The sequence below is a fragment of the Marmota monax genome, unplaced genomic scaffold, assembly GCF_021218885.2.
Source record: "Marmota monax isolate L192 unplaced genomic scaffold, Marmota_monax_Labrador192_F-V1.1 WCK01_AAM20220418_F8-fsc00045, whole genome shotgun sequence".
Lineage (NCBI taxonomy): Eukaryota > Metazoa > Chordata > Mammalia > Rodentia > Sciuridae > Marmota > Marmota monax.
In genome coordinates, this window is record NW_026692132.1 from 5590785 (window position 1) to 5612858 (window position 22074).

General features: G+C 38.0%; 1 protein-coding gene across 6 annotated transcripts in view; it reads left to right on the forward strand.

The window, feature by feature from the left end:
• The window catches only part of Exph5 (exophilin 5), a 91647-nt gene extending 73081 nt beyond the window's left edge, over positions 1–18566 (forward strand). For 4 of the 6 annotated variants that reach the window (XM_058586497.1, XM_046466253.2, XM_046466273.2 and 1 more), the window contains 3 exons: positions 12–60; positions 7607–7745; positions 10995–18566. In XM_058586497.1, the coding sequence (XP_058442480.1) occupies positions 12–60; positions 7607–7745; positions 10995–16354 (5548 nt within the window). In that variant the 3' untranslated portion in view covers positions 16355–18566. The remainder of the gene's footprint in view (positions 1–11; positions 61–7606; positions 7746–10994) is intronic. The other 2 variants (XM_046466264.2, XM_058586503.1) reach the window with 1 other exon arrangement.
• The last annotated feature ends 3508 nt before the right edge of the window (positions 18567–22074 follow it).

Below are 22074 nucleotides of genomic sequence, written 5' to 3' on the forward strand. Positions count from 1 at the left end.
CCCTTCCACAGGTGTGATGGCCATGTAGGACCTCCTGAGCCTGCAAGGGGAACGACTGTGGTAAGTGACAGGAGAACTATAGGTTACACTAAGAAACCCAGTAATCCCAGGTTGGAAGCCTACTTAAGTTTGATTTTCCTTGGCTCAGCTTCGACTTTACTTCAGAAGCTTAGATTTCTCCTCCAGAGTTCAAATTCCCCAATTGTGGTTGATTTCCAGTTGGCTCTGGAACTGGAAGGCTCAAATATAAGGCTCTGCCTGGAAGAAGTGGGCCATGGTGTTTCTATACCACCATTGGCAGATCTCTGATATTTTACTATGTGTCACTCCTGCATAGCCCTAATGAGCTGGACAGGGGAAGGGGCAAGAGGCAACTACAGGCAGCTTTGTAAACTGGTGTGGTCTGGACTTTCTGAGTGTGATCATCATTTACATTCAGAGAGATGTGAGGTGCCCTTGGCTGGAGCAGGTTCACATGAAGAGATGGGACCAGTATGACCCTCTCTACACCAAAGGCTTAAATTTAAATGTACCGCTATGATCACATGCTTATGAGACTGAAGCTCTAAGTTTTCTGTTTCTGCTTTTTCTGAAGACAAAAAAAAGTATACCAAAATTCTATGTATGTGTTTTTCTGCCTGTGTCTCTCTGTGTAACTTATGTGGTCTGGAAATGAAAGAAGGGCAGACTTTTGGAAAGGATCTACATCAGGAGAAGGGCAGAGGCATTTTTCAACTTATCATGGCCTTAGAACTAGGACTTCGCCCACTTTTACAAGAAGCATGAGTAGAATTCTGATGAGTAGTATGCCTACAAAGAGATTCTTGACACTAAAAACAAAAGCAAATCGCCTTTCCTCTTCAAAGTAATGCAGCTTCTTTCTGGATAAGAGTAATACACTATTTTGAGTCCTCCGTGTGCTTCAGTCCCAGTCATGACTCCAGCACCAGGAATTGCAACGCTCTTGCAGAGAATGTATTATTATTATAGAGGTACTTAACACTGCTCATTTAATCTTTTTATATTTTTTTAGTTGTAGATGGACACATTACCTTTATTTTATTTATTGATTTTTATGTGGTGCTGAGGATCGAACCCAGTGCTTCACATGTGCTAGGCAAGCGCTCTGCCACTGAGCTACAACCCCAGCCCTTCTCATTTTATTTAATTGAGAAAAATATTTGAAGTACATACTATTGTTGGCCCCATATGAAAGATGAAGAAACCAAGGCTTAGAGAAATTAAAGATCCTGCTGAAGGTCACACTGGCAGAAGGTGGAGTCAGGATTAGAAAACCCAGGTCTCTATAACTTCACGGTCAGGAGTCAGTGATGCCTATAGGAGTCAGTCTCAAAGCCCTGTCTGCATATTGACCTCAGTTAGTAGCTACCTGCAGAAACTTCTATAACTGAGCAGTGGACTCAAGTAGCTTGTTCTCTGCATTTGGTTTTGCTTTCTAAGAAGAGACAGCCCTGGTTCAGAATGCTTCTGTGCTCTTAATTTTCCTGAAAGAAGGGCTCAACTGACCATCCTCTGCCATTTAAGAGCCATGAGATCTGAAGCAGATGGAGAATCTACATTAAAAAACATAAATGCCTAAAACTTACTGATTGATAGAACTAATTTGGCATTCTTAAAATTTAAAAATCCCGTCTGAGGATCAATAAATATCAACATAGAAATAATTCTCTCGTAGAGGGTATCTCCTGGTTGCTGCTTTTATTTAACTATTTTGTAGCTCAGAGTATGTCAGTCTAAAAGGGAAGAGCTGGAGCCCAGCATGGCGATACATGCCTATGATCCAGTGACTTAGGAGACTGAGGCAGGAGGATCACAAGTTCAAGGACAGCCTTGACAACTAAATGAGACCCTCACAACTTAGTGAGACCTATCTCAAAAATAAAAAGGGCTGGGATGTAGCTCAGAGGTAGAGCATGCTTGGGTTCGATCCCCAGTATCAAAACAAAAGTAAATAAATAAATAGAAAGAGTTGAGAAATTGTGATTCAGGTCAGTGGTTGTGGCTCACAATTAACAGCTATTATAAGGAGTAGGAGAGAGAAAATAGTACAAGTGCTATATGTTCTGTATGACTTGTAGATTTCCCTTATTTATTCATAAAAGTCCTGTCCCCTTAGCCTGCAGAGAACTAGAAGTTGGCCACTGATGCCATGGGGATTCTTGCCAAGATTTGAGATGAGGAACTTCCTACCACTTAGTTGGCAGCTGGGTAGGAATGGTACAAAGGGATTTCAGTATTTTATGGGTGGTTGTAATACATTATTGGATGACCTCCCAAAAAGAAGGGAAAAGAAGTTGCTATTAAAACATTTGCAGAAGCTTGATAGAAGCAAGAATTCTCAGAAACAGAACTTTTAGAGCTAGATAGAAACTTAGAGATGAAGCCCAGAGTTTCTCTCAAACTTAGCACTGTGGGCATGTAGAGCTGAATAATTCTCTGCTGGAGGGCTATCTTGTGTATCATGACATGTTCATCAGCATCCCTGGCCTCCACCTACTGAATGCCAGAAGCTCTCCTCCACCCAAATGTGACAATCAAAGGTGTCTCCAGATATTGCCAAATTTTCCCAGTGGAACAAGTGGTCTCCACGTGAGAACTATCTCCTTACAGGAGTCCAAAGTTAAAATCTATCTTCAAGAATAGAGTCAAAACATATGGCCTGGGCCACTCTTCATTTCTGAACAATTCTGGCTGTGTTCACTCTTAGGTGATACTGCTAGCTTTGTGCCCCTGGGAACCCACCTCCAGTGTGGCACTTATCACACTGGGCTGTGGGAGCTCCCACACCCAAGGACTGTGTCACGCCCACCTGTGCATCCCCCCTGCCTGACACAACCTGAGCACTCTGTAACTGGAAGAGGAAATGAATAAGTGGGTCAAAGTCACAAGGTACATTGGTGGATATGACCTAGGTGGGAAAACAGACACAATAAATTCAAGAATCCCTTGAAAAGCTAATTTGTTGACTTTACTGAGGCATTTGATAAAATCAGCGAGCTTAGGTTTCAGCTCCAACAGCTGCTCTGCAGGTTTGGCTGCCCTAGGATGATCTCAAATATTCTAAGGTTACTCTCTGACTGAAAGTTTGTTTGTCTAACTAATCATGTCAGAATTGCAGACAATATCGGTAGAGTGCAGCTGTGTAAAAGGCCTCATATTACTCAGACTTTTTCTGTACTGTGACAGAGATCCTGAAAGCCAGCATTTTGAGACCATGCCTCTAGTCCTGGGGGACATATTTCTAGCTTATTGAGTTTCAAATACCAGCAAGACTCCTCCAGGAAATTCTCTATAACCCCAGAAGAATAGTAATAGCCAACAATAAGGAAGTGCTAGGTACCATTCTAACTATTTTAACAACTATTAGTAGATTTAATCACCTGGCAACCCTCTAAGGAAATTGTTGTGATTCTCATTGTTGCTGTTATTTTCATTTTACCAAGAAAAAAACTAAGGTACAAAGAAGTTAAGTAACTTTCCCAAAGTCATATGGCTTTAATGGACAGAGCCAGGATTTGAACTATGTGGAGCTGATATGTTTAACCTCTATGCTGTCCTACCTCCAGCATGCTTTCCTGAGTACTAGTAAATGTTAAAAATTATAAATGTTTAATGTCTTAATTTTTGTTATAATCTTTACCAACAACTGCATGTATAGTTTTCTACTTTGGCAAATCATAAATTAATTTATTAATTCAATATAGAAATAATTATTTGTTAGAGGGTAATTCCTGGTTGCTGCTTTTATTTAACTATTTCATAACTCAATGCAAAGTATGTCTCATGCAGAGGATGGCAGGGAATGTTTAAGACAAGATTCCTCTTTTCAGAAAGATGACTAACCAAAGACAATGTCATTAGTAAAATAAAAATAAGAACCAACATAGTAGAAAGAACAGGATTAGAGATCAGATCAGATGAATGAGAATAGCCAATACTACCATGTATAATTTACATGATAAGTAAAGCACTTGCTTGAAATTGTTTTCTCATCTGAAAAATGGGAATGATAATGCCCACCTAATTCACACACTTGTTCTAAGAGTCCAGAGAGAGAGGACATAAAAAGCACAGTATTAAAAATTGAATAAATGAGTAATTCTGTTCAAATGTGGGAAACATTTGTGGCAAATGAATTTTTAAAAATGCATTGGAGGAGTCTAGAAAAGACGAGTATTATTGTAAGTAGAGTAGCTTGGATTTGGTACTAATCCATCACTTGTGCGGTAGGTGCCATGCTTGGTACTCAGGATATGGAGGAAAATATGTTTTCTTGGTCACTTTGATTCATTTCCAAGGTCCTGTTTCTTATCTTTCTTGTTTTTGAATCTTTGGTTTCCTAGATCAGAAAAGGGACTGAAATTTGTAGTAGGAAGGAGAGAGACTAGTGAAGTAAAAGTGGAAAGAATGACAACAACTTTGAACATGGAATTATGGGCATAATATCAGAAGTGCATAAAAAATACTGTGGGGATTAATTCTGCCCAAGGAGAGTTAGACAGGGATTCAGAGAGATGATGATGTAGGACCTGGACTCTGAAAGATGAGTTGCAATTTTCCAGAAGTGCAGAAAGAACAAAAATCAGGAGCAAAGGCACAGAGATCTAGAAAAGCATGGCATTTGGGGGAACTGCGGGCAGTAAGCTTGCAGCTCAGTACATCTGGAGAGAAAGAGGAGGAAAGGTTTACATCAAAAGTTAAAAAGGTTTAATATACATTGGGCTGGGGTTATGGCTCAGCGGTAGAGCACTTGCCTAGCACATGCGAGGCCTTGGATTCAATCCTCAGCACCACATAAAAATAAATAAATAAATAAAATAAAGGCATTGTGTCCAACCACAACTAAAAAATAAAATATTAAAAGAAAAAGACCCTATCTTAAAATTAAAATTTTTTTTAAAAAAGTTGGGAAAGGTTTCAGACACATTTTTGCTGCAAAGAGTTAGTCAGACTTCATCCTCCAGGACAGGAATGGGAAATAGGCTTCCTTTTTTTATGTCAACTCCACAGCATTGAGCTTTATTTTGAAGAAGAGTCTGAGGTTGAGGCTAAGGCTGACACTGACGATCAGTGTCTGTTCAGGGACCTGGAGGGATTGTCTCTGCTCTGGGCCCCAAAGAACTAGGATGCTTCCCAGCTGTGCTAAGACCTGTGTTAGGCTACAGATGCCTCCCACTAGGATGCAGTGTGCTGATAAACCCAGAGCTGCAGAACTTTTCCAGGAGCAGGGAGGAGTCAGCAAGGGCTCAGGAATCTGACACCCTGGAATACATCTTCTCAGACCAGACTCTTGAAACCTCTGGAAAGAGGGACAATAGAAGTACCAACTTCATAGGGTTATTAAAATAATGCAATAAAGTTACCCCTACAAAGCCCTTAACATATTGTCTACAATATTCTGCTGCTCAGAACACTATTAATAATATCTTATACATTGCTCAAATTAAAGTTCAGATCTATAAAGCAGTTCAATCTTCTTTATGTCAGATACCAGCCATTGACAAGCAGTTACTTTTTCTTTTTAAGTTTTCATACACACACACACACACACACACACGCACGCACGCACACACACACCACAAAACCCTTGTAGACTTAAAGTTGAATGTAAATAAAACCTTGATATTTTCTCTTAACAGCCTAATTTACATTTCTATGTGTCAGAAGCATCCTGAACATGCAGATGAGTAGGGCTAGTTTTGAAGAGGATCCAGACAGAAACATAATCAAGCAGGTGTGTCAGGGTCTGTAGATGGGAGTGATCCTTCCCGGCCTAGGAAGATTCATCTCTTCACCTGAACCCTCACATGCACATTCCATTTCACTGTAAATTTTCGCTATTGAAGGACGTGTCCAGGAGGCCACAAGGAATGTGCTGTGGTCTACAGAGGGGAAATCTGAAGTTCATTCAAATGTTAAATGGTTGAGAGGCAATGAAGCTTGGTAATCTGTTATCAGATATTATCTATTCTCCACCAACTACTTAAACTGCAGATTTGGAAAGAATGGATTATAAGATCCATGACTAATTGTTATTATTACAAATAAAGAGTTGCAGAAACATTTTGTTGCAGGGAACAAAATAGATCACCTCAATATACTTTAGGGTGAAAAAAATTAACTTAGATCTGATTTCTCAAATGATTAAAGTTTTATTATCTCCAATCAATATCTCACTGTAATTATGTTTTGATTCTAAAATCTATTTCTTAATTTTATATTAGTGTGTTAAACTATATCCAATGACTAATAAGTTATGAGAGAATTTCTTCCTTACTAAAGAAGTCTCCTTTGTGAGTAGTCAGTTGTGGCTTGTCCATGGAGCTGAAAACTGCATGTCAATAAAACTTGGGCAGCTATCTATAAGAAATAGTTGGCCTAGACCTTGAAGGAAAAAAAAATAATAATAACACCAGGCAAGAGTGAAAAAACACCAGGCAAGAGTGAATTTATTAGAATGTGAGGAATGTAGGGGTTACGAGGACCTTAGATCTGTGGTGAAGACATTAAAAACTTTGGAAAGCTTAGACATTTGGTGTTAGGCAGTAAAGATGAGATGAAGTGTAATGGTGAAAATAAAATGGAAAGGGGACCCTTGGGAAGGAGAGGGATTCAAGAGGCAGAGTAGGTAGCAGACTGAGCTGAAAATGAAGAGATGAGAAAGAAAAGAGGGCTGCCAACCTTGTTCAGGGATCAGTGCAGGGTAAGTTGAAGTGGAGACATGAGCAATGGAGCCAGTTTAATGACAGAGGAAATGCAAATGGAGTTTTGGCACAATGCAGTAAAAATGTGGGTGTGGATAATTCCTCCAAGGTTATGAAAACAAATAAAGCTTAAAAGCAAATCAGTGATTAGATTTGATGAAATCAAGGTAAACATTTGCTAGTTAAGGGGAAAAAAGACAACAACTTTAACTCATATCTGTATTAATTAAATCCTAAAAATCCTTTAAAACTAGCAATAGTTAATAATAATAATAATATCATGTTTCTCGGTGCTTTTGTTTTAGAACTAGTAAATATTTCCATATGGTTCTGGGGTGGGAGTAGGATTTCTACATTCTAGATGACCTCTGGATAGAAATACTGTTTTTCCTTAAATTCATCAAGTTCACACATCTTGAAATATACTACTTGCTTTAACTAATGTGCTCTTGATATAATATATGCACAGTGTTAGAAAATCCAAAATTGCAGCCACTGGAACCCTGGAGACAACACTCCTGACTTGAGAGAGATTAATTTCTTTCCTGATTTCCAGGAACCACCCTTACTCCATAACATTTGTGTAATTCTATGTAAGCCTATAGGAAGTCTTAGAAGCAAAGCTCAATATCTTGCCTGAACATTAATACTGTAATTAATTAAAATAATTAATACAGATATGAAGAAATTTATGATCAGTTGCAAAAGACAGAAACAAAAAAAACATTGTAAGTTGAGAAATAAATGTTAGGAAAATTGATTGGCAGTGCTGGGACCAGGACTTTAAAGCTGTGGCATTTTTGTAGGAACACATGAGCAGTTTGGCTGCAGAAGGTTCAGAAATAATATTATGTTTGTTTTTTGTTTTACTTTAAAATTAGCAGGCAAAAATATATAGTTCACCTCTGGAAAATCAACCAGTTGACAGCGCGTTTGTCCCCACACCAGCAATCATGAGGGTGGGGAGTGGAATGCCTCCTCCATGGGATACTTCAGTTCTGGACAATGAGTTTTTCCAAGGTAAGTTGGAACTCCTTATGCTAAAGGGAAGCAAATAATTAGTTTGAGTTAAAGTGCTTAAAACATATCAAACTCTATGTTTTTGAAGTCCTCTTGTTTACCTTAACTGAAGTAGATACTGATACATGCTATTAACATAAATATTGAAGAACTTAATGGTTAAATGTAATCTAAGAAAATACTCTAGACTCAGGAGCTGATAAATATATGGAAGAGTAATAATGTTTAATATTTAACCTCAGATAAAAAGGAAATACATCTATAAAGTTTACTGTTCTAAACAGACTTTTATTGTTCCTGATTAGGACATAAATGCACTGTGATAAAATCTAATTTAAACAAGTAACCTTCTGTAGCAGATGATAAAAACTGAAACAGATTCCACAAGTTCCACAAGTACATGTATCTTATTATGCTATAGTCACTGTTCACCTTTATAAATAGGTTATCCCATGTCAAAATAAAGCTGACTATTCAAAAAGTTAACTCTCCAAGTCATTCACCAGCATACCTGGAAGAGCTAAGTTCAGTCTGCAAAGGTAGGGACATCATCCCAACCCTGTGGTATGGAACAGGTGTGGTAGTCAGTGAGAGGCATGCAGCAGGATAGGCAACCTGGGGATGCCCTTCAGTAAGGTGGTCCCTGGCAGAGACCCAGAGGAAAATCTCTGCTCCAAAATGAAGGTTTTGCTCAAAGGAAAGCTGTTCACAGAATCAGGGCTGGAGATGGGGGTGGGGGTGGGGGGGTGAAGTGGGGGGCTGGGGGGATGTTGTGCAGAGGATTTCCTGGCCTTTCTGAAAATAAAGACAAGAAGAACAAGAATTTTTCTGACTTCAAGAGTACTGAGCAAGACAGCATTGTTAATTTGGGTTCTCAATTACTGAATAATTTAAATTCCTATTATGGGGGAAATTAAAAGTGGTCACCTCTAGATAGGATGCCTGGTGACTTTTTCCTCTTTTGTTAAACATATCTGATTTTCTAGTCTAAGTATATTCTGCTTTTCTAGTTAGCAAATCTTTGGGGGGGGGGGAGCCAACATAAAACAACTTGAAAGGGAGAATGAAAATCAAAGAGATTTTATTGTAATTTGTTTTAAAAAACAGATTTTTTTTCTTATATAGTTTCATTCACCATCTTACACTTTGATATTGTTTGAATATTTTGTTGTGGGTAAAGGGAATACATTTTTTCAGGAACTAAGAATAAGTAAATAGTTTTTCTTTAAAATACTGACAGATGATTCTTTAAAGAATTCCTTAGAGGGGCTGGGGTTATGGCTTAGGGGTGGAGAGCTCACCTAGCATGTGCAAGGCCCTGGGTTCCATCCTCAGCACCACATAGAAATGAATAAATAAAATAAAGGTATTGTGTCAAACTATAACTAAAAAATAAAGTATTTTAAAAAAGATCTTATTTTATAGTTCAGAATGTAGCCTATTTTGGCATTTGTGCATTTGTTATGTGTATATTTGAACATGTGTTTGCTTTACTCTGTGGAATGTTCTATAAATGCCAGTTTAAATTGGTTGAAAAAAAAAAAGAATTCCTTAGAGATCCTTAATGCTTGAGACTAGTTGTTTGTGCTATGCAAACTTAATAGCACTAATTCACAAATAAAATAGGGGAGGGGAAAATCCAAAACAGACATCAAAAATCCTGTTAGCACCTGCCCTAATATAACTGGCATGTCACATGTGTATTCCAATTATATGTGCTCAGACACTGATATGCTTCACTTTTCCTGTCATTTTACAGTTAAAAATTATAAATTATAAAAATTTTAAAATAAAACACAACTTTTTATGTAATTCAGAAGGAAAGATTTTTATATGCCCCAAACTCCCTCAGCAGTTTAAATAATACTGTTACTTATTTCTTGTGTCAGATTTTATTTCTATTAATGAGTTTTTTCAATAAACACATAACCTATTTGTATTTATTGTAAGATGAAGGTGGTGAACATATAGGTATGACATAACCTTAAAGATTATGGTTCTATTCAAATTCTAATGGGTTTTATTGAGGAAAATATGTCAAATATGATTAAATAAGCACAATTCAAAGAAACACCAATCATATCACTGAAAATATAGCATGATTTGCATGAGATCACAGAAACTGTGGTCCTATAAGCCTGAGTCCGGGTCTTGGCTTGACCTAGGTCTTCAGCGTGATAAGGAGGTAACTGAGCCTTGACTTGGGAACCACCCTCTTTATGACCTTGCTACTGAGAGAAGCAGAATCATTATTTGACAACAGCAGTTTTACATCCTGGTAGAATGATAGCTCATCTCCTACTGAAATGGCGTTTATAAGTTATATAGAGCAAAAAGTGAAAAGGAAGCTTTTATAGCCCAGAGAATGTGTTGCAAGGTGATTATGTACATAGACTCAAGAGACAGACTCCCTGGAGTCAAATCCCTGCACTATGTGACCTTGGTGACCTACTTAATCTCTTTCTGCCTCAGTTTCCTCAGTATAAAATAAGAATAGTAATAGTATAAGCTTGTAAGGTTATGTGAGGATTTAATGAGCTAATATATCAAGTGCTTAAAACTGTGCCTGACCCAGAGAAAGTGCTATAGTATAGTAGTGCTAATGGATTTCAGTTTTTCTAGCAAAAATATAATATTTGTATATCACTTCATAATATTGCATAGAATTTTAAATTATATATATGGTTTAAATGTATCCAACTAATACATTTATAAATTAGGTGGTAATGCTAAGCTTTTGGCAGCGATGCTGTTTTCTGAACAATACAACCAAGAAATCACATGTTATTACAATCTTATGAGGCAAACATAGTTGAAATATTATAGCCACTTGGAGACATGAAAGAAATAGACATGGTTTAATAATACTCAGGTTGTCTGTTTATTCAATGATAGAACCAATACTGCAACCTACATTATTAATTCTCTTTTGTTACTAGCCCATGTCTTACAAAAACTCAGTAAACTTCAAATGCACTAAAAGAAACCATGAATAAAATTTATTGTTAGGAAAAATATAGCATTTATTCTTAACTCATTTACGTTGAAAAGTTTGATTTCCTCTATTACAGTTTTGTAAAAACAGACTATCTTAAAAACATAATCAAAATTAACGTCATCATAATTATGATAGCATGGTAAAAATAAAATTATAAATGATTATGTTTCTTGAAGAGGGGCATTCCACAACTCAAATTATTATTAAACTATAAAATAATAAACAAAAAATTGACTCATATTCTCCTTTAGTTTTAGATGATTTGGATAGCACACTGGCTCAGGAGCAGTCTGCAAGTTCAGTGAATACCAACATGTCCCTAAACCACGGATCAAGAACACCCTTCAGTCGTTCTTACTCCAGTGGGAACAGACGTGGCAATATTACAGGAACACACAAACATCGCTACAATGAAACTTCCAATATGTCAATTTATGACATCCTGCGACCAGGAACTCCTAGAGAAGGTTTTAAAACCTTTTCTCCCAGGACAAGGACAATTTGTGATATGTACAGGTCAAGGGAGCCCAGAATCTTAAAAGAAGATTATGCACAAAAGAACACTCTTGGTAGTACGTCTCTATGTTTTGACAGCCGGCAACGAACAGCCTCACCAGCCACAAGGCATTTCACAGCAAGAAGCATACATTTTCCAGCCACAACTCAGAACAAGAGTAGGTTTGTACCACCAAGCCACCAGCGGACCCCAAAGAGAACTCCTTTGTCATCCATCATATGGAATAGATCAGATTCTTCTGGAGATAGGCAGAACCAGGAAGAATTTCTGAGGGCACTATCACCCATGGAAATGGACCCTGCTGACCAGTACATGTACCCAAGGTGTTTTCAGGAGAATAGGAGATATGAATTTTACCATTCACGGAATGTTTTCCAGAGTGCTAGTTTAAATGCCCCCATGGATAATGCAATGAGTCCTGATGCATTTGAGAACTCAGAGAATATGCCATTTTACTATCAAGACAACCTATTTGCTAGGTCTTTCTTTAGCAATACCTTTAGACAAAGCAGAGAACAGAGATTTGGACAAAGTTCTTTTTGGAACCAACAGAAAGAATATTTTCCCTATTCTGACTTTCATCCAAGTAGGAAACAATTCACTTCTTCTGACAGAGACTTTGAAATGATTTCCATTGAAGCAAATAGTGCATCAGCTATTCATGGTCATAGTATCCCTTCTCGACACTGGGAACCATTTTCTTCTCATTATGGAACAAATCTTTTCAGAGGCCAAGAAGAGCCACATCTGTGGCAACCTGATTTTCAAACTTCCCCACCAGAGAGCATGGAGATATCACCTGGTAATGAGAGCCAATCTACTCATTTTGGCACACCTAATGTTTACTCCAGGACTGGTTCAGGTTATCACATCAAATCTAGTGGGTTGGAATGTCATCAGGACAGTTCTCCTAGAGAAGTACTTATAAACAAAGAACCTTACTCATTTGGAATTGCTCAGACTCTAGTGTCCTCATTCAAAAATTCCTTCTCCCAGATTCCTGATGAACAAGGGAATTCTCAGAGTCCCAACTTTCAGCAGTCTACAGTGACTTTGCAGAAAATTATTCCAAATAATCCAGATACCCTTCCAATAAGAAACCATATGGAAGATACTGTGACAGATAGCAATTCAACTGATTCTCTGTCACTGACTGAAAGCCAGCTCAATATCTCGGTCACAGAAATGAATAATGAGAAGAACTTGGCTGAATCTATTTTAGAAGAAGACAAACAACTAAACAAGATGGACCAGGTGAACATAACAGGTGAAATACCCCAACCTGTTTCACAGACAGTGATCTCTAGCCCTTTAATGGATTCTCAGAATTCTCTCTCCCAGGACTCAGCCAAGAGAAATAGGTTGAATTTTAATGAACCTCCCAAAATAAATTTCAAAAGGTCACCCAGAGTCTTTTCCAGGAACGATACTTCCCAAATGTATGCATCACACAGAGAGAAGGCCAATGAACTTAAAAAAGAGAAGAGTTTTCCTGGGGACAAAAAACTTGGTTCAACAACTTCCCTTTCTTTCACCCAGGAAAGCATAACACCACCATCTTTCCTCGGCCAAAATCAAGAGTATCATCAGGAATTAACAGAAGGTAGTGAAGATATTTCAAGCATTATTAAAAATTACCACTGGCACTCTGAACCTATTGATACTCAAAACACACAGTCTCCAGAGGAAGCTGTTATTTCAGATACTGCGGGAGAACAATGTCCCACAACTCACTCTACTAACTATAGCAAGCTGGCTGCCGGGAACAATAGCTTAAACAGTTCTTCAGGTCTGTCATCAGGTGCACCACCAGATTCCTCACCATCAAATAATTCTTTCCCTGATGCACTTATGATTCCTTCTACTACAGTGTTCTCCAGGAAAAGTACTTCAGACAAAGATCTACTTCTGAGAGAAAGGGAAGGAAAAGATAATGCTAGCAAGAAACAAAATGATCAGTTTTCTGTAAGCCCCTCAGGAAATCAGAAGAGTACGGATAGTCACATGCCTATAAGTGATGAAGTGGTTGATGTTGTCAAATGCCATTCATGCTCTCCATTCAGAAATGGAAGGGGAAAAGGAAAAATAAGACGTCGAATATCCTGTATTGAAAAGTTAAGCAAAATAGAAAATAGGTCAATACCCATCAGTGAAGGCAGTAGCCTCATTGAGGAGAACCAAAGCAATGAGCTTAACACAATTTATTGTACCTTGCCAAGAAAATCAGCCAGTTTTCTCATAAACAGCAGACAGCCTGAAAGTAAGATAATGGCTGCTTCCATTAGGAATGGACCACTTCCATTCCAAATAAAAAACAATGTGGAAGATCCAGTTGGGAAATATCAATCAAGCAAATTCAGTCCCAGTTCTCCTGAGTTGATAAGTGAATGTTCCAAAGTTGTTTCAGACTCAGTCCCCGTAGCACCTGAAGACACAGAGAGGAAGACATATATGAAAGGCATTCGAAATGCTTCTGTCAGAAAAGGACCACTTCCATTCCTCATCAAGAGGGCTATGTCCTGTCCTTCAGGGGAGCCATGTGCCTCAACTGGAAAAGATGGAAGAAAAAAGCCATCAGTTTCAGACACAGATACTTATGCTGTAACACCAAGCCCTTGGGAGAGAATGGTTAACTCTCTGGAAAATGACTCATCTGTTAGAGATTGTTCTTTAACCAAAAGACACCATCTAAAGGGATTCTCTCCAGAATGCACGGAAAAGGACGGTGAAACTATTGCCTCCAGGACAAGTGTATTTTCCCTTTCAAATGAAGATCCATTACCTTTTTGTGCAGAATGGTCAGGAAAAGAATGCAGGAAAACATTGCATAAATTTAAGACAACTAGCACGTTTTCTGTTTCTGGTGATGAAGAAAATGTAAAATGTCTTGAGGTGGTTTCAATATATTATACTCTACCAAGGAAACCCAGCAAAAAATTCTGTGATCTCCTTCAACGGTATACACAAAATGCCAGTCCACTTACAGAATCACCTCAAGTGGAAACTGAAACATTTCCTAATGATTTAGAAAGAGATGAACCAACTTATTCTCCACCAGACCAATCAGAAACACTTTCATCTGAAGATCTAACGGTACCAGTCAACTCTGCTGAAAGTTATCTTTCTCAGACCACTGAAAACATGGCTGTCTTCAAATTACCAAACAATGGGCTCTCAGAAATGGCTTCTGTTGGGACAGATGTTTGTCTTCATAAAGGAGAATCTAAGACTAGAAATATTTCCCCAGACAACTTAGCTAAAACACCGGTAGGTGATTTACAAATCAGAAAAGAGAAAGGGGGGAAATGTCAAAGTGGAACCCTGCATACATCATTAATGCTTCAGGAAAGAAATGGTACCGACAAAAACTCTGAAACTTCCGTTAATGCAGGAAATGGTCTCCCAGCCCATTTAGAAGATAATGTTGAAAATTCTCAAACCAGAAGTTCCAGGGAGTGTGCAGGTAGTTGTATAGACTTTATAGCTACTGCAAGTGGAGAATGTCCTCAAAAAGATCACCCAGTGATATTTGTAGATGATTGTTCCAGTGGATCACACCCGAGGGAGATCAGAGGGAAAATTGAAACAGATTGCCATAAAAGAACTGATAGAATGCTTTCTGATTCAGAAAACCGAGTCTTTGCTTTAATTCCGGCATTCCAGAAACTGCAAGTAGTTGAAGAGACTCATTCAGGTGAACAAGATTTAGAGAATTTAGAGTCTGGACCCAGAGAATCATCTCAAGCAAGTCAGGATATAAATATAACAGGAAGCAGGAAGGTTAAAGATGAAATGCAGAAATTAGTTTGGGATCAAACTTTACTTCTTGGAGGGAGTAATGAAAATAAAACCAACTTGGATAACCCAGATAAAGCAGAAAACAAATCTACAATTAAACATAGATTGGCAGCCATGTCTAAAGCAAACAGAAAATTCCCCACTAAGGACTTAAGTCCTAGAAGACATGTAGCTACTATCTTCCCCCAAAGCGGGAGCAAATCTGGCTTTGGCCATTTATCACTTGGCAATCTGGAATGTGACCCACTGTCCCCTGAGCCTATTCCAAATTCCACAGGCTCCACAGATGATACCTGCTTGAGTAATAATGGGATGAATATGGAGAAATCTGAGAACCCTCTCCAGGATATGATAACATCTGGCAGAGAAACTTCTAGCCACTCCTGTGATCAGAAGTCTGACAACATTTCACAACTACATCAGAATGAGTTTCAAAATGTCTCAGAATCATCCCCAAAGCATGAGAATTCTGAAGATGTGACAGTAGCTCAGATTTTGGAAAAAGAATCAGGAACCCCAACCCAGCTCACATTCACCAGCCTCAGAGAAGTTGACTTCTCTGACCATCAGAAGAGGCTGAGCCCTCCTTTTCCACTGGAGCCTGCACAAAATTCTACAGTCAACCTCTCACTGGCCAGTTGTCAGCAGCAACAAAGGAGTGCTTCATCTCCGAACAGGGAATCTGAGCCACATCTCTATCGTTCAAAGAGCTTAAAGAACATCAATGTGCTAGGTGATCAGCTATATGTAAGTGGACCTCCCAAAGTCAGGGAGCGCCATTTTTCTGAAAGCACTTCTATTGACAATGCCCTGAGTCAACTGAGCCTTGAGAATGAATTCTCTACCAACGCTGGATATGGCAGAAGATTCAAATCTTTTTCTGAACTTCCTTCCTGTGATGAAAATGAAAGTTGGGCTTTGTATAGCAGCAGGACAAAAACAGTTCCCAAGTCTGCATCATCTATATCCAGACCTATTGACTATGGGATTTTTGGGAAAGAACAACAGTTGGCTTTCTTGGAGAATGTAAAGAAGTCACTCACACAAGGAAGATTATGGAAACCAAGTTTTCTTAAGAACCCAGGCTTCCTGAAAGATGACATAATCAACCCCCCCAACACATCAGAGTCATTAAGTTCAAATTCTCCTAGCAGTCAGCTGCCAAAAGATGGCTTATTTGCCAACGAACCACTTAATATATATGAGGAGAACCCAGTGGACTCAGATTGTGACACAGACACTACCACAGATGATGAATACTACCTGGATGAAAATGACAAAGAGTCAGAACTCTGAGGCTTTTTCAAAAAAAATGCATTATGCATTGCATTTTTGCATTTTTCTTTTCACCAAAAGCTTATAATACAAATAATATAAATTTTTATGCCCATAGGAACACAATATAAATGATCCTAACTCTTTAGTTGCCAGCCGTGCTGATCATCTGGAAATTTCGCTCCTATTTCAGGGTAAAGGATAGTGGTGAAAATAATTTGTTAGACCTACAGAGAACATATAATCCTGGAACTCAATATCGTGACAGTCATCATGAGTGGATTTAAAAAAATTTTTTTAGTTGTCGATAGATCTTTGTTTCATTCGTTTATACACGATGCTGAGAACTGAACCCAGTGTCTCGAACATACTAGGCAAGCACTCTGCCACTGAGCCACAACCCCAGCCCCATGAGTGCATTTTTTTCATGCTTGATTTGTTATTTGCTTCCATTTGATCTTATTTTCCATTTTTCTAACTTACACAGTTTCATCCATATAAACTAAGGATAATGACAGGTGTTGGTGAAGTGTACAAATGTAAGAACTATGTTATTATTATCCTCCTAATCATTGTCTTGTCTAGAAGCAAAATGCCAGGGCAAGTTCACATTGTTCCCATGAAACTTAAAACAAATGAAGATGAGGTAACTAACATGAAAGCTCTTCCTTAAATCTGTCAACTCTTTTAAATTTCAAACTTTCACCAATTTTGAGCTTAAAGATATGGAGAATTTTAAATCATTTGTTCTGAACTTTTGAATTTAAATTTGTATGATAAAGAATAAATAATGGGCTGGAGTGTAGCAGTTCAGGGGTAGAATGCTTGCCTACGGGAGACTCTGAGTCTGATCCCTTGCACACACACACAAAATCAGAGAATAACATTTTATTCACTGTAATGTCTACCTTTCCCCTTTTTTCTATTTATCTTATTAATTAAGTTAAATTTTCATATAGCATGACCTATATTCTCCATGTGATTTTTAAGATATTCAGAGTAAATATTTTAACATTATGATTCTTGATTTTTGAAATGATCAACTTGAAAATTCCATTTCAATACATACTTTTGAATCTACATGTTTGCTACAAAAGATGAAATGAAGTTAGTTTGTTTCTCAGTGAATGAGGCTCTATCACCAATTAGGTGAGTGAGGTAAGGATGAACAACTGCTTTAAGGCCCAGACTCTGCACTGGAGTTTAATGTCTGAACTCAAGGTGATGGATGGCCAGTGCTGCCTTGCACTGTTTGTAATGTTTGCCTGTTGGTCTGGCTCAAGAATTGAGAAAATGGAAAATTCATGAAAATAGCACTGTGTACAGTTTTCTACTTTTATAAATAGCACTTCGATAAAGAAGTATAGTAAATTTCTATGTATTTTAACATACAAACTGCTTTTTTAATGTTCACTTTTGGTCATAGCTATGGTAATTTATATTAGTCATTTTATACTCATAATGTTTTTTAAATATATATATATATATATATATATATATATATATATATATATATATCATTATTAAATTCTCATGTAGATGGAATAAACCACTAGGGAATCAATACTAATAAGTACCTAGCAAATTATTAACTTATTTAGATATTAGCCTATTATAATCATAAACTTTATACTGTTAAATGTATTTAAGAAGGACTTAATGAGATTATTTTAGTTTTTAGGGACATCCCTCTAAATAATTTGCCCTTATATCGTAAATACATAGATGTTAGTAAACCCCAACTGCAATAAGAAAGGGTTTGTCTAAAAAAAAAAAAAAAACCTACTTCATATGGAAGGTAAATATGTGACCTGGAGCTGATGAAAGAAAGTCCACTTAGGTTATGATAAAGAGGGGAATCACATGAAGAGTCACATTTATGTAAAATTAATACCATTCATTGAATGCCAGAGGGTTAAAGTGGCCTATTAGTAAGTTTATTGTTATTAATAAAGCTTCAGAATAGCCTGTTTAAAAAATCCTGCTTGAATGTACAGTGTAAATATGTAAACATTTTATTTTCCAAGTCAATTTCCAAGAGACAATAAGTGTCTCTGTGTGACTGGCAATTCTGTTTTTGAAACAAACAAGCCATAGCACTTTTGTTAAAACTGTCAAATAATCCTTTTATAAAGTTGTTCTCAGACCTCTTCTCTAGGTATTAAATGTTAACAGATGTAAATTTAAAATAATGGTTATGTTGAAATAAATGATTCAAACAGATGCACAGACATGGCTTTTATTCCCATCCTTGAATTATTATTTTTAGGCATGAAAGTTCCAGGAAAAATGCAAAGGAGTGGGGCAAAAGTATTTAAACCAATCTTTCTGATGACTTGAGTGATATTGCCTTACAGATAACATTATCAAAAATATAGGATTGGTCAGGCGTGGTAATCCCAGGGTCTGGTGTTTCTTTCTGGGGTTCTCACATTTATGAAGGAAAAGGGAACTAACTGGAATTGGGGGTAGCACTGATGTAAGATAAACAGTTCGTTCTAGATAAATATAAGACATGCCAAGTTAATTCCTGCTAAGCAAATAAATTAATAGGATTATACTAATCTATCTAGACCATCAACCTATCTAGTACGGAACTTTTCTGGAAAAGCAACCCAAAGCCCTTTCTCCACCAATGACAAGATTGTGTCATCATCTTAGAAACAGGTAACACTTTATCAAAATATTTTTACTGTCCTTTGGTAAAATTTAAAATACATTGGATCAGCTGGTGTTTTTAGTGGTAGGCAATAGAATCATCTGTAGCTAATTCAATAGAAAAAAAATACACACTAAATGTACATTTTGCTCACAAAACTCATTAGTAGGATTTAGATTTTAGAGGAGATAGATTTTAGGCTGAAATTCCAGTACCTAAAACCATGCCACAAAATTAGATTTGTCTTTGTGAAGATCAATAAGATGCAGAATCAGAACATTAGATGGGCCAACACATTGAATCATAAAATTTGTCCCAGAAATCACTCCTAAGAGATTCCAGGGGCCATGCAATTTATAGAAGTATATTGAATCTTAGGCTTTCCAGAGTTACACTGACTACAAGTCTGTATTTAAGAGTGGAACTAAATATGGAGATGAATATGAAAGGAAATGAGAAAAGTGTTGGATGATATTATTTTCTTCAAGTTTTATACACAACATTTTTCCTATCTGAAATGCTGTCTGCCTCCTTTTATGCAGCTGATTCCTATTTGACCTTCATATTTTGGCATAGATACCATCTTTCAGAACTCTCTTGCGTCCCCAAATATTAGGTTAGTTGGTCTTCATATGCAGTGTATAGGAAACACTGTATTTATATTGGAAGAGGCAATCTGTGGTGGACCTTGAACGTTCCTGAACATTCTTGCTAGGTTTGCGGGAGTATGTAAGTCTTTAACTGCTCTTCACTCAGGTCATTTCTCAGGGTAGTGTTTGAAGCAAGCAAATTTAATAGATAACATCTCCCCACCTACAAGTTGTAGACTTCATCCTGTTTACTTTAAGTGGTAAATTCCCTAAGCTCATTGTAATGCAATTCACTTTAGGCATCCATGAAAGGCCCCTTGCATTGCCCCCACAGGATTTGGAGGGCAAAGGAAACCAGCATGAAGTTCTGACTACTGCTTTCACAGTGACTTTTTTTTTTTTTTAAAGAGAGAGTGAGAGAGAGAGAGAGAGAGAGAGAATTTTTTAATATTTATTTTTTAGTTTTCGGCAGACACAACATCTTTGTTTGTACGTGGTGCTGAGGATAGAACCCAGGCAGCACGCGTGCCAGGCGAGCACCCTACCGCTTGAGCCACATCCCCAGCCCCTCACAGTGACTCTTGTCTTTCTTCTCCACAAAACTACAGGCGCTTTGAAGTCAAAGAACAGTATCTAAAATATAGTAGACAGTGAATGCTACGAATGTTTGTTGAATGCTAGGGGTATAGCTTAATGGTAGAGTTTTGCTTAGCAGGTTTGAGGGCCTGGGTTTAATTCCCAGTTCCAGAAAGATAGAGAGAAAGTTCACTTAATGAATGAAATTTTTATGATAAAGAATCAGATCAAGCTGGGTGCAATGGCACATGTCTGTAATCCCAGCAGCTCCAGAGGCTGAGTCCGGAGGATGGCAAATTCAAAGTTAGCCTCAGCAAGTGAGACACTAAGCAACTCAGTGAGACCCTATCTCTAAATAAAATACAAAATAGGGCTGGGGATGTGGCTCAGTGGTTGAGTGCCCCTGAGTTTAATCTCTGGTACCTCTCTCCCCCCAAAAAGAATCTAGTCAAGGCATTGATTGATCTAAAGAGATAAGCTCTTTGGAGATGGATTAAGATAAGAAAGAAAACAGGTTGGTACAGACTCAGTATTGCTAAACAAGAGGGTGTTCGGATACAATTATGTCTTCCTTGATGGGCTCTCACAAAAATGAAAAGACTGGGTGTTACCCCAAGTGTTATAAAATTCATGCTATAGTTCACAATCACTCAGGACCAGCTAATCCTTAGATTCTCTGGGGGGAAAAAAAAGTTTTTAAGTCTGAATTTAGAAGAGTGTGAAGAAAATGTGTTCTATACAATTTTTATTGATGAACAGAGACAACTCAAGAAAATAAAACTTACAAGTGAAAGTAATACCAAGTAATGCTACAGTTTAGCCCTACAATCTACTAGTGATTTACTACCAGCTCCCAATAATCTTTCCAAAGTACAAAGAATACCATCTATCTCTGTTTAGCTTTCTAAAATCAGTCAAAAGAACTGGTGAAAATATGGGATAGTTTTTTCCTTGATAAAACCTGGCCATAGAGCTGGGGCTGTAACTCAGTGACAGAGCACTTGCCTAGCATGTGTGAGGCACTGGGTTCGATCTTCAGCACCACATAAAAATAAACAAATAAAATAAAGTCTTGCTGTCCATACACAACTAAAAACAAACAAACAAAAAAAAAAAAACCAAACAAACAACAACAACAACAAAAAAAAAAAAACTGGCCATAGCAAAAATGCTAAGTAGCCCAGTTAAAGTCTTGAGAAGACAGAGGGCTGCCCAGGATCTGGTTCTGACTTGTTAGGGTTGAGGTCTGCCTAGAGGGTGCAGGAACCCTGTGTTCATTCTCGGGTGTGAGTTCTCTCACAGAATCTTTATTTCCTTTGAATAGATTGAAGCCATAAACAGATAAAGACAGAGAAAAACAACGAATGTAGATTAAATGGCCAAAAAAGAAGGCGGAGAGTGATTTAGACTCTTGGTGCCTCTACCAGTCTCTTCCTGGACCCAGTTTCCAGCTTCTGAGACGTGGTGGAGGTGAACAAGGCCATTTTCCATTAATTGCCAGGGAGAAGAGATTTCAGCTTTGAGATGAGGCTCAGCCACCAGGCTTGAACCCAACGCAGTGAATGCTCAGAAAAGAGCACTTAACAGGGGAATGTGGTGGGAAAGGGGAAAGGGGAGGAGTAGAGGGAATCACACTCTAATGAGGGAGACTTCTGGGAAGAAAAGAAACCACAGAAGACAGGAGAACAATGGCGCGTGCTGGTGCGAACAGAGGGCCTTGAGAAGCGGTGCGTAAGGAGGGAGCGAGGGACGCCTGACAGGGGCTCTGCATCAGGTTAACTCGGTGAAATTCTCAGGCGAAAGGAAATTTCTTAGCGGCGGACTGTGCGATTTGTCTCAGCATCCTTCAGCAGTCACCACCGGGTCTTCGTCCTGGTTTTCTCTAAATAGTGACAAACTCAAGCTACCAGAGGTGG